The following is a 13197-nucleotide window of genomic DNA, read 5'->3' as shown; positions in this document are numbered from 1 at the left end:
CCAAACTCATGCTCATCGAATCGGTGATGCCATCCAGCCATCTCATCCTCTGTCGTCCCCGTCTCCTCCTGCCCCCAATCCCTCCCAGCATCAGGGTCTTTTCCAATGAGTCAACTCTTCCCATGAGGTGGCCAAAGTATTGGAGTTTCAGCTTCAGCATCAGTCCTTCCAATGAACACCCAGGACTGATCTCCTTCAGGATGGACTGGTTGGATCTCCTTGCAGTCCAAGGGACTCTCAAGAGTCTTCTCCAACACCACAGTTCAAAAGCATCAGTTCTTCTGCGCTCAGGTTTCTTCACAGTCCAACTCTCACATCCATGCATGACTACTGGAAAAACCACTTTTCATACAAACCCGATTATCTGCAGCTTCTGAAGTCTGTGAGAACACGTCACCACTAGCCTGCCAATGGCCAAGGAGAGGAGTGTCGAGGTGCATGTGGTGAGGGGCCACGTAGGGTCTGTTTGCCCAAACCGGCCCCAAGGGTGAGAAGGGACTGAGTGGGCCCAGGAGGCTCTTGGGAGAGAGGCTGGATCTTACGGAACATGAAGGCCGTGGACGCAGGAGCCTTTTTAACACCTCACTGACTCTTCTCATCCTCTGCGTGTGAAAAGATGGGGAATGCACTCATGGCCAGAAGACTCTCAGAAATGCTCTTCTCCCCACCCCCGCTCCAGCTCCTGGCGTATCCCCCTCAGAGCCAGCGGAGACGACTACGCCAGGAGTCCTCCTACCGACCGTCTCGAGTGAAAGGGCACCGAACCTGGAGAGAGAAAATGGCACTCGGGGGAAGAAGATAAACAAGAGGAAGCCGTGCTCTGGGTGCAAGAGGATTTTACCCTTTCCTAACATAATATCAGGAGAAGGAAATGGCAACCCACTCCGGTATTCTTGCCTGGAAAATCTCATGGACAGAAGAGCCTGGCGGGCTGCAGTCCATAGGGTTGCAAAGAGTCTGACACGACTGAGTGACTTAGCATGCATGCAATTTAATATTAAAATGTTAAATGCTTGAAGTAGCAACAATGATAGAGCAGACGTGTGAAACAGCCTTCGGTATTATATTTGAAGAAATGTAGCCTATTTTTATGGGCTTCCCTTGTAGCTCAGCTGGTAAAGAATCCTCCTGCAATGCGGGAGACCCTGGTTTGATTCCTGGGTTGGGAAGATCCCCTGAAGAAGGGAAAGGCTACCCACTGATGTGTTCTGGCCTGGAGAATTCCATGGACTGTATATCCATGGGGTCACAAAGAGTCAGACAGCCTATTTTTCAGTCTTTCTAATTGAAGTATGGTTGATTTACAATGTGTTAATGTCTACCGTACAGCAAGGTGATTCCTTTATATATATATATATTGTTGAGTCGCTATATATACGTGCTTTTTCATATTCTTTTCTGTTACGGTTTATCTTAAGATATTGAGTACAGTTCCCTGTGCTGTCCAGTAGCACCTTGTTATGTATCCATCTGGTATGTAGTAGTTTGCATGTACTAACCCCAGGCTCCTAATCCTTCACTTCCCCAAACGTGGTCTGCGTTAGATCAACATATACCTTCTCTTAAGGTTCCGGGTGTATGTCTGGCAGTGCAGAGGAGAATCACTGTTCTCGTCTTCCTCTGGGGAAAACCAGGCCCTTTCAGGCTTCTGCTCATGTGTGTCCCCCTTCTCCTCCCCCTGTAACAGTCACGGGATTTCTGCCGTGATGTCCAGTGTCCTGGTGTGAATGAAGCCCAGTGGGGCTTCGTCCCGGAGTTTTTCCATGACCCCGTGACATCCATCCTTGCCTTCCCACCACTTTCCCAGCAGCATCGGCATTCAGGAAATGATCCTGCAGATGTCTGATCTTGCTGGGCTCCAGGAATCAGGCTGGTGGAATTTTTGGCTCAGCCCCGAAGTCCCCCATTGACTGTGACCCGTGGTCCGAAGTCGCTTCCCCGGCACTGAGGGCTTGGTGAGCGCTGGCTCCAAATGCACATACTTTTATTCCCTCAATTATTCGCAGCCTTGCTTGGACGTTGAAATCTCAAGGCCCCAAAGAGCTGACTCAGTGTCCCGTCCCGCCCACGGCCCTCTCCTCCTGTTTCCTCTTTGGCTGGCGGTTCCAGGCTCTATGGTGCCCGTGGGGCTTTAAATTGGGCCAGGGAGGCCAGGGACTCCATCCTGCCCAGCAACCATTTTATTTTCTTTTAAAGCTCTCAGGCCATGAAGATAAAGTCCTCCCTCATCGTAAGTTTATGTGATTCTGCTGGTTAGTTCGCCATCCATTCACCAACTTTCAAAGTCTGTGCCAAACGCTGAATGAATGAGAAATACCTCTGCCTGTGAAGTGCTTAACTTCCGAGAGATGAACGCCCACTGCGGGACCTCTCAGTCAGCACCCTTTGCTGGCTGTGTTCGGATTTCCGATGGGTGAACAAGCGCGTGTAGACGGTTCTGCCCCTCACGGTCGGTCCCCGGCTGAGAGGGGGCCCAGGGCTCGGGCAGGACTTTTCCTTGGCCATCAGTCCATGGTGACCATCCATGAACATATCATTTTAAAACTGAGGAAATGATTCAAAGTCCGGCTCAAAGACAGTGATCCCATTTTGGCTGTTGAAACAAGCGTAATGGGGCCTCTGAGTGTCAGATGATTGAAGACGGCTTATTCTGATATATTTCCTGTTAATTTCAGCTTTTTTTGTTATTGATGATGATGTTTTCTATGTTATCCTTAGAACCGCCACACTTTTTCAGCCTCGCCATCCTGGGGGCTTTATTAGTATTTGGAGGTTTGACTGAGATTTGAAGGGGATAATGTATTCTAGTGTTGGATTTCAGTCATGAACTTTGTAGGTATTTTAAGAGGAAGGGAAATAATTGGATATTATTTTTAAAAAACTCTTCTATTCCCACGTTTTATGGATTTTTAAAAAAATCTCCTTCTGTCGTTCTCTCCTTCTTTAGATAATGTATGATACAAAACTTGTAAGTTATTCCATGCGTGAAACTCTATTTCATGCCTAATTTAGAATGGCTAATTTTGATACCAAGATCATTCTCCATGGCTATATTCTTTCTTATTTATAGCATGCTATTTTCTCTTCTCAGATTCTGAATTTCCTCATTTGAAGATAGAAAGATAGTCACTTCCATGATTGGTATACAAGGTTTTTTTAAATTAGTGTGGTAGACTGCCCTGATGTTGAGGAGTAAAACTGTTAAAGGCCGTTGTCTCAAATCGTTTTGTGTAGGATGGTACACGCTTCTCACTCTGCGTTCTCGCTGCCGTGGTAACCGTGACAGTGGGGCTCACAGGGGCCCCCAGGTCCTCTCGGACCCTGCCTCCAGCACATCGCGGGAAGGAGATGACTGAGGGGTCCTGCCTCTTGCTGATTTTCACCGTGCACGTTCAGCCTTGAGCCCTGGCTCACCGCTGCCGAGTCTGGCTTCGAAAGGACTGACAGGAAGAACCTTCGCCTCGCCTGCCCAGCTCTCTGCTTTCCCCGTGACCCTCGTGGAGACTTGCTGAAAGCTCGGAGGGAGAGTTGGGCCGGCCTGCAGCGTGTGCGGTGTCCCGGCTGATTGTATAGCCGTTCGAATTCTTATCCTGCCTGTTTGCTCTGCTCTGGTGCCCAGGATAACCTGCGGGATACTAGATTATTCGTGTCTGAACAAAAGACTAGGAAACTTAAAAAAAAAAATATGTGCGAGATGGCGAGAGCGATGTCCGCGGAGGAGTCACTTCCTCTTTAGCTACTTAACTCCAAAACTCCTGGGATCTGGGGCTTGCTCAAGTGTTCCGGTGACATTTGGGAAAGAATGCGTTCTGCGGCGAAGGCCAGGACTTGGGAATTCAGATTTCTGAATTCTGTTCCCAGCAGCACACAGGGGTCAGCCAGTGACATGTGACACGTCAGTAAAACATCGGGTCCTAATTTCCTTATCTGTGAAATGGACATAAAAGGGGCGAACTTGCTGTGGGCAAGCTATTTAATATTTGCTGGGAACCGGCTTGCTCTAGTGACCTAGAAAAAACAGGGACTGAGGTAGAGACTGACCTCATTTCTATTTTTGGTTTTGGTGCTGACTCAGTGAGAAACTTGTAGGAATCAGCTAATCTGGCGCTGGGCCTCCATGCCTTCCACGATGAAAACGAGAATTATAAAATCTTATCTGTGCTGGGCCTCCTGGTGATGCTGCCAGTGTTAACCAAGTACTAAAAATACGCCACCCCGCACGTTAGGAAGCTTTTCTGCCGACGTGCCTTTGACATCTCCTTCCCATCACATGCCAGGCTATTTGAGTACACTCCATTCAACGTTCGTTTACTTTTCAGCCAGCTGTTTGGAGTTCAATTCTATTTGGGGCCGAATCTTCCCATATCTGAATCTAGGGAGGAGGTTGATCTGATGTCAGCGTGCCGTCCATCTCCAGCTCCAGGAATTTGGGCATTCGCGTCTGCTGTCGTTTTAGATGAAGAGTGAGTGCCTTTAAGGAGCTTTACCCTTGGACACGTCTCAGCCTGAGAATGTTTTCCTTTCCCAGGGAGGCCGAGCCGGCGCTGTGTCCAGGCCTCTGCAGGGCCGGGTGTGTTTGCATCTGCTTTTCCTGGTTGGTCCCCGGATGCAGCTGGTCTAGGCGGCTGCGCCAAACTGCAGAGCTTGGCTTTCTCTCCCCCGCTTAGTCCTGTTTGATGGGATCCTGTGGAGTTAGAAATCACAGGCTTCTTCCCCATTTATTTACACGCTGTTTCCACCCTCCTGCCAATGACACCCACAATCCGTGGAGGCCCAGTGGATGGAGACTTCTGTTCAGAACCACATTTCTACTTTTCAGAAAAATGCTGGGACTTCCCTGGTGGTCTAGTGGTTAAGAATCTGCCTGCCAGTGCAGGGGACGTGGGTTCGATCCCTGGTCCAGAACAGCCCGCGTGCCAGGGGGCAGCCAAGCTCACCGCCACTGCTGAAGCCCCGGCATCCTAGAGCCCTCGCACTGCAGCAGGAGAAGCCGCCGCAGTCAGAGCCCCGAGCTCCACAGCTGGGGAGCAGCACCCGCTCGCCGCAGCTGGAGGGAGCCCGCGTGGGCAGCGGCGGAGACTCCGTGCAGCCAGAAACAATCATAAACACGTTTTTAAAAATGCACAGGTGCATAATTCTCCTGCAAGTTCTGGGACTTGCAAGTTCTGAGCGGTTTGGAAAGAAGGATGACTGGGAGTTTCTGTTCTGCGTTCTTTCATTTATGCAACATTGGAAATCTTCAAGTAGCTCTTGGTAATGTGCTATTTGGGGAGGGTGACTGTGTGTTTACCCCCAGGTGGCTTCCCAGGTGACGCTAGTAGTAAAGAACCCTTCTGCTCACGCAGGAGGCATAAGAGACGCGGGCTGCATCCCTGGGTGGGGAAGATCCCCTGGAGGAGGGCGTGGCACCCCACTCCAGTATTCTTGCCTGGAGAATCCCATGGACAGAGGAGCCTGGTGGGCTACAGTCCAGGGGGTCACAGAGAGTCGGACTCGACTGGAGCGACTCAGCATGTGTGCAAATGTTTGTTCTGTATGGCTTGTCAGTTTTTTTTTCCCCTTTGAACTAACGTAACTATGGGGGAAGTAAGGAATCCTGTCTGTAATCTCTGACGTGCCTTCTATTTTTAAAAACTGGCTAAAGATGCTTACTCAGTTTGATCATGAGGTTGCGTTGAAGTCCATATGCATGCTCAATCGCTGTCATGTCTGACTCTTTGCGACCCCATGGACTGTAGCCCACCAGGCTCCTCTGTCTGTGAGATTCTCCAGGCAAGAATACTGGAGTGGGTTGCCTTTCCCTTCTCCAGGGGATCTTCCTGACCCAGGGATCGAACGCATGTCTCCTGCATTGGGAAATAGATTCTTTACCACTCTGCCACCTGGGTATGAAAAAGTCCATATCCTGTGAAGAAAATAGGTTTTCTTGGATTCCTGTCCCCATTTGGGGCTATTTCCCATGGACAGTCTAAGTGTGGCTGTTTTCTGCAAATATCCTTAATGAGGCCACTGCGTTGTTGATGCCTGTACAGGAAACCACATTCCCAGGATCGAACGGTAGAACCTCATCTCTCCACGTTCTTGTCCCGCTTGTATTTCTTCCTGTTAGTTCCGTCCAGCCTGAATTACCTTCTTCCATCTCTTCATGCATTAATTTTGTTTTCATCTTTCAAGGGCCACGTCAAGGCCCAACATCCCAGTCTTTCTGAATCGCAGCCACGTGTGTGCACCAAATAGTATTCATTATTAAAAAAAATAGGTTGAATTTCTTTTTTCTCCACGTGGGCAGAGACTGTAATTCAACCTTGATTCTACCTTTGCACAAAGCCAGTTTTTAGAGAGGCTCAGGAGGCCCGTCATCTGTTGATGGCACAGAGAAGTCTCAGCATCTGATGCTGAGACTTCCGACCACGAGCTTTGCCTCCACAGCCGTGAAGGGAAGCCTTGATGGAGTCTGCCCTCAGAATCTCAGTGCCGTGTCTGTCGGCACAGCATCACTCATCAAAGGGGGTTATAAACAATTTAGTGAAAACACAAAAACCCAACTCTCCGTTGTTTTATTTGCCCAACAAGTTACTTAGCATTTGGAGTGTAGTATATAGAAAGCATTGGGCCAGGGTCATCTGTGGCCATTCCTGCCCTCAAAGGAGCTTAAAGACAGCAGAGACGTGTCCGACTTGGGTCGCAGCCGGCAGCATCTTTTCTCAGACGCTCTGGCAGGCGGGATGTGGGGTGATGCTGACCCAGGCCCATTTCTGCTCTTTCCTCTGCTCCCTCTGATCCGCCCTCCATCTCACTGGCTCCCTCCTCCTCCGCAGGGAGAAAGAGGCCTCCCGGGGTTACAAGGGGTCATCGGGTTTCCCGGAATGCAAGGACCCGAGGGGCCGCAGGGACCACCGGGACAAAAGGTGAGCCTGGCCGTCACGGGCGCGGGGGCTGGGGGGTGGGCCTGAGATCGTCTGGGTCATCGTGTTGTGTCTGTTCCTTCCAGGGTGACACCGGCGAGCCCGGACTGCCAGGCACTAAAGGGACGAGAGTGAGTACAGGGGCCGCTGGGTCGGTCGCGCCTGTGGGCGGGCTCTGATACAGCAATGGGGACCCCTTACCCCGCCCGCCTCCAGACCACCCCGGGACGTCTCTCCCGTCCCCCCTGCTCTGGGCCCCTCCGTCCGCCTCTGTCCTCGGCGCGGACAGCGGTTGCCCTGGGAGCCGGGCCCCAGGGTGACGGGTCCGCATCCCCCTCCTCCAGGCCTGCCCCTCGAGGGGCTCACTTCCTGTCCTTTCGACACCTGGCTTCTCCCAGTGCTCCTTCCTCAGGGGTTCCCGTGGGCGGATTTCACTGGGGGCGGGGATGACCCGTCTCCAGGTCTTCATCAAAGATGCCTTCGGTCAGCGTGAAAAGCGGGGACGTGTTCAGACCCACGCTCCGTCTTCCTTCTTCACGCTCTGCTCTCTTTGCTATGCCCGCTCCTGGGATGTGCGAGCAGGGAGCTCTTTGAAAAATCTTTGAAAAATAGGAAGATGCTGTAAAATGTAAACATTTTAATTGTGTTATTGTTACTTCATGGAAGGGGAAGTGTGTCCAGCCTTGCTGGATCCTCCTTGGGGCAGAAGATAGCGGATAACATTGTAACTGTCTGCAGTGAAGATCTGGAATTCAGCCAGGAAGAGCTCTGACTTTCTTCCCTCAGGGAACTGATTTATGCCTACCCACTTCTTCCCAACTGTCTGAGATTTTGCTGTAGATTCTCTCTCTCTCTATCTGCCTGTCTATCCACCCACCCATCTCTTTGTACAATCTATCTTTCATCTCCTAGAAATTACAAAGAATGAAATGAGGTCAGAGTTATCTTGTGGGTGTGCAGCCTTGATTTTAGGAGTAATTAATTACCAGGGTTTGATGACGAAGAGTTGCTACTGAAACCGCAGGTCATCTCCAGCCCACCCGTGGGCTGGGTCCTTGGACAGCTGTCTGTCTGCTCAGGGTCGATGTTCCAAATGCCAGCATTGAGGGTCTGACATCCTTATCCAGGAGGGTGCGGTGGGAGAAAATGGGGTTCTCCCGCACCCAATGAAAACCTTTTCATTTCCATCCCTACAGGGACCCTTGGGAGTGCCTGGTTACCCTGGAAACCCAGGACTTCCTGTATGTATATAAAAGGCTTCCAGTTCCTTTATGAGATGTTTGATGTGTGTTACAGTAGCATTGATGATTTCCTAACTTGTCTACTGGTTCATTTTGTTAATTGCAGGGTATTCCTGGCCAGGACGGTCCTCCGGGTCCCCCAGGTATTCCAGGATGCAACGGGACAAAGGTAAAGTTAGAGCTGGGTCCTCCCCGCGGGGTGCACGTTTATCTAACTTTGCACATGGAGCGGTTGGGCAGAGTTGTCCTGTGAACACAGGTTTAGTTGCCACGGTTGGGAAGTGACTTGTGTTACATCTTTCTTTGGTAAGGAAACAGTTTTCCCACGTTTAGTGTTCAGGGAAGACCTCATTAAGCCTTTCTATTTTGTAGACTTTTATTCTAAAGTTGCTTTCACCAGGAAATTTCTCACCTCTAGTCTATTACCAAAGCAAATAAGAAAATGCTAGTGTTAATTCTTGTCCCTGTTAAGTGTGTTCTCAAATATATTTCTTCCAACACGAGGCAGCACCGTGCAGTGCAGCTCATAGCAATTTTTAGACAACGGCTTCCACCAGCACACGTAGCGTCCCTGAAGGGCAGGACGGGGAAACTGATGGGGCCTCTGGGATGACGTCCTGTCGCCCTGGCGGCCCTCGAGAGTGACTTTCTCTGTCCCCAGGGTGAGAGAGGGCCTGTAGGACCTCCCGGTTTGCCTGGATTCGCCGGAAATCCCGTGAGTATTGGGTTGTTTGATAAGGGTGTGACCATTTTTCTCTTCTCATTCAATTGCCTTTCCTTCCCCCCGCCCATATCTTAATGTTCTTTTGAGGAAAACGAAACTAATGCCAACATTTTCTTTTCTAGGGACCACCAGGGTTACCGGGAATGAAGGTACATTGTTTTATCTTACTGCATTCATTCCAGGCGTCTGTGTAAAACAGATGCCACAAAAAATAAACCTACTTTAAACCACTTTGGTTGACCGGTTGCCTGTTAACCTGTTTGCCTAAACTCTGCTCCATTAAAAGAGTACTGAAGTCCTGCACACAGACTTAAATTTTAGAGTCTAAAGCTTCAACACCAGGTCCATTTCTTCATAGGAAATAAGCGGTGATGGGAAGCATAGTGTGAGGGGGAAATGTAACAGACGTGGGTCTCTGAAGCTCCTTGTCCAGAGCTCCAGGCGGTGCTGTGAGCAGGTCTCCGCAGAGAAACACAGCCAGTGGGGTGTGCACCATATGTATACAGCACACGCATATGAGGATGGGTGGAGGGAGGGAGGGAGAATTAAAATACATATAAAATATTGTAAAATGTTTTATATATTGTATAATACATAGTACAGTGTACATTGTCCTCTAATATTTACTTATTATTCTAATATTTAGATTACATATTAATCTAATTCTATGTATTTTGATATATAATTGCAATATGTTGAGATAAAGTAGGTTGCTTATTTTGGGGAGGTGCATGGCTGAGGGTCGCAAGTCCACAGTCCGAATGGCAGGGATGCAGGCTGGAGACCCAGGGAAGAGCGTGGGTCCGGTTTTGGAGGCAGTCTCCCTTCTTCCTGGGAGTCAGTCTTTCTTCCTCTTAAGGCCTCAACCCCTGGGGTGGGTGGCCCCCAGCCCCTCCTCCTCCAGTGTGGAAGGTCATCTGCTTTATTACTTTAGTCCTTCACACCTGCGGATGTAAATGTCTACCTCGTCTGAAAAGGACCTCCCCGTCGACCTCAGCCTGCTGTTTGCCCGAGTCTCTGGGCGCTGGGGCCAGGCCGCATTGACACTAAAACGCATTTCCCTGCCTTTCTGAACGTGGCCACGCTGGGTCTTGTCCGGAAAGATGACCCTTCTATTGCGAGAGCGGCCGGTGGGCACAGCCTTTCCACCAGCGCTGGGCCCCTGTCTAGATCCCCTCCTGCCCGGGGCCCATTACGGGGAGCGCCCCACATCCTTCCGTTCAGCTGTCCACACGCTCTGTCCTCGTGCTGGTCATGGAGATGAGTGACCAGGGAGCCGGCCAGTCGGTTTATCCCAAGCATGGGCGGAGGCTGAACCCCAGACCTGGGCTGGTCCCACAGCGGCGGTGTGTGCCCCCTCCTCCACGGGTGTTCAGTATCTTTCCATAAACATCAGTGTTTGTGACTCTCTTGTCTTCCATCCCCTAGGGAGATCCAGGTGAGATTCTGGGCTATATACCAGGGACCCTGCTGGTAGGCGAAAGAGGCTTTCCTGGACAGCCGGGAGCACCTGTGAGTACTGGCTGAATGATTCCAAGCACCAGCTGAGTCTCCACCTGGGTTGCGTCTTAATTCCTCTTTCTCGGTGATTTACAGGGTTCACCAGGTCTGCCAGGACTGCAAGGCCCTGTCGGCCCCCCGGGATTCACTGGGCCACCGGTAAGTCGGGGAGCGGGGAGTCTGTCTCTGAGGCTGTCGTTCAGAGAACAGCCGTGTTGAGGTGTGAAGACTCATAGAATGGCATGAACGCTTTGGCCTGGCTGGGAGGGAGCTTGGGGGAGAGGGGACGCCATGCACGTGTATGGCTGGGTCCCTTTGCTGTCCACCGGAAACTCACGATGTTGCTAATCGGCCGTGCTCCGAGATAAAATAAAAAGCGGGATAAGAAAGCTTTACACAGTGGTGAGCCCTTCCAATTCGGATTCAAGAATGAATTTCTATTTTTTAAAAAATTTATCTATTTTTTAAATTGAAGGATAATTGCTTTACAGAATGTTGTTCTCTCTATTTAGTGGAGTGTGGTTGACTTACAATGATGTGCTGGTTTCAGCACATCACATGCAGCAAAGAGAATCAGTTGTACACGTATCCCCTCGTTTTTAGAGTCTTCCTACGCAGGTCGTTAGAGTGCTGAGTGGAGCTCAGTGCAGCGCAGTGGGCTCTTATTAGTTTCTCTTTGAGCTTCTGTCTTAAGGGGGTGTCATTGCTGTTTATGGTCCACGCGCCTCCAGAGCCGTGGGGAGAGGGTTATAAAGAGATGTCACATGTCGCAGGCCGAGACAGCCCCCAGGCGACACGTGAATTACTTGCGGGGCTGCGAGGATGCCGGTGCGTCCCATGAGTGGGGGAAGCAGAGATGGACGAGCAGGCTCCGCCCTGCACCTTGGCGCGTGGGAACACAGCCCCATCCGGGAGCCTGCTCTCCTGGGGGCTGTGGACGCAGCCCGGGCTGTGAGGAGGCTGCGCTCTGTTCGTAGTGGGGACTGGAAGCTGAGCTTCCAGGAGGCTCTGCTCTGCTCTCAGCCTCCTTCGCTGCTGATTCTCGACAGGAGGGCAGCATCAGCTCCTCCTACTCACACAATCTGGGAGTGAGAGAGAGTTCATGTAACAGCACTTACTTGGGAGTGCCCCGTTCACTAGGAATGGGTGATGTGAGAACGCCATGAGCCTGCCTGAGAGTCCTGGATAGATGCTTCAGGCTTATCTTTTAAATTTGCTCCTTCTTTAGGGGTCAGATGTGTCAATTCTTCTATCCATTCCTGCAGATGTAATCTCTTTTATGTTCTTGTAAATAAATGGACTCGATTCGGGAGGAAAGAATGACTAGCTTTTCCTTTTTCATGATTATGAAAAGCCTTCTGAAGTTCCGTTGCAAACACGGGAAGGTTTGGAAGTTCATACAGTCTACCCGCTTGAAGAATTCACTTCGCTTTTGAAGGTCAACCACAGTTTCCAAAGGGGACCAACATGGCTTCCACATTGGACTCACTAAGTTTTGCTGGGGATTTGGTGGTGGGTTCATCCACGGTCTGATTGCCCAGTGCATGCTCAGATCTGTGGGTTCCACAGGGAACCCTTGGGATTTTGAGAGGTTTTCATCCCTGTTAGTAATTATCTTGGACTAATTTCTGGTTGCTCCCAAAGGGTAACAGTTCTGTAGTACAGGAAGAACATGTAACAGCTAAAAGCTGTCACGTTAACCATGGCATCTGAAGATAACTTTGGTACAAAAAAGCACGCCAGGGTTGTGAGCCACATTTAATTAAAATGCTCTGTCTTCCAGGGTCCTCCAGGCCCGCCTGGCCCTCCAGGTGAAAAGGTAAAGATTGTTTTCCATTTGTCTTTCTTTGGTGTTAGTGTGAGGCTGTCGTGACATTGCTGTAACTCATTCTCTACGTCTCTGTAAAGTGTTTTGGGGAATTATAAGTTTTATATCTATCTCTACATTTAACATGTCTGTTCACCTATCCATCAGTCCATCAATCTATCTAACTTCTCTGTCAATGAATCCACTCATCTATTGATCTGTCAATTATTGATCTATTGATCTTTCCTCCTATCCATCTGTTAGTCATGGAATCATTGATCTTTTCCTTAGTTTTCTAAAGCCAGAATTTAAAAATCTTCAATTTTTAAAAATGGTTTCTATGGGGTTCTTTTTCAGTAATACTTTAGAAAAGCTTTTAATAGACATTGAATACAACATGATCACAGCTTTCTTGAACATATCAATATTATGTCTTTATGGGACAAAGCTATTGCTTTAAATGTACCATCTTGTTGCATTTCATGTCATATTTGTTAGATGATTTTAAACAAAGTAGACAATGCTAATAATAGAAGCTTGTCTTTTCATCAACAGGGGCAAATGGGCTTGAGCTTTCAAGGGCCGAAAGGTGAAAAGGTGAGTGCTCTTTGCTTTGGGGCGTTATCATGGCCAAAATCACAGGTCTAAGCAGGATAAGGTTTCCGCCTCTGGGACCCTTAATGACCGCGGTCACCCTGCGCTGAACGTTCTTGTGTATGTTAGTGTTTTCCTGGAGATCGCGGCTAGAATGCGCTGAGATGACTTCGTGTGGGGTCTGACCCTCAGGTACAGCTTTAGCGAGGCCACTAATCCTCCTCTCTGTTGACAGCGGTCGATCACAGTGTCCTCAGGTCGATCACAAAGCCCGAGCTGGGCTTCACCCTCAAAGTGTCAAGTGTAGGACATGGCTGTTAGTGGCACAACCATATTGAACGCTTCAGGATGAGGCCACTGTCCCCAATTGGGAGGGGAAGAGCCTGGGAGGCCGGGAGGCACAGCCTGGAACGGGCAGCCTCATCC

At 49.8% G+C, this 13197-nt stretch overlaps 1 protein-coding gene across 1 annotated transcript in view; it reads left to right on the top strand.

Annotated features, from left to right (window-relative positions):
• Nucleotides 1–13197, top strand: part of COL4A1 (collagen type IV alpha 1 chain) — a 132239-nt gene that overhangs the window by 74035 nt on the left and 45007 nt on the right. The window contains exons 3-12 of the mRNA XM_061133260.1: nucleotides 6819–6908; nucleotides 6992–7036; nucleotides 8102–8146; nucleotides 8253–8315; nucleotides 8808–8861; nucleotides 8993–9019; nucleotides 10299–10382; nucleotides 10467–10529; nucleotides 12154–12189; nucleotides 12733–12774. Coding sequence (XP_060989243.1) covers nucleotides 6819–6908; nucleotides 6992–7036; nucleotides 8102–8146; nucleotides 8253–8315; nucleotides 8808–8861; nucleotides 8993–9019; nucleotides 10299–10382; nucleotides 10467–10529; nucleotides 12154–12189; nucleotides 12733–12774 — 549 coding nt within the window. The remainder of the gene's footprint in view (nucleotides 1–6818; nucleotides 6909–6991; nucleotides 7037–8101; nucleotides 8147–8252; nucleotides 8316–8807; nucleotides 8862–8992; nucleotides 9020–10298; nucleotides 10383–10466; nucleotides 10530–12153; nucleotides 12190–12732; nucleotides 12775–13197) is intronic.

The sequence above is a fragment of the Dama dama genome, chromosome 30 (assembly GCF_033118175.1).
Source record: "Dama dama isolate Ldn47 chromosome 30, ASM3311817v1, whole genome shotgun sequence".
Classification (NCBI taxonomy): domain Eukaryota; kingdom Metazoa; phylum Chordata; class Mammalia; order Artiodactyla; family Cervidae; genus Dama; species Dama dama.
Note: the sequence above shows the minus strand (reverse complement) of the source record. Positions and strands in the feature narration are given on the sequence as shown.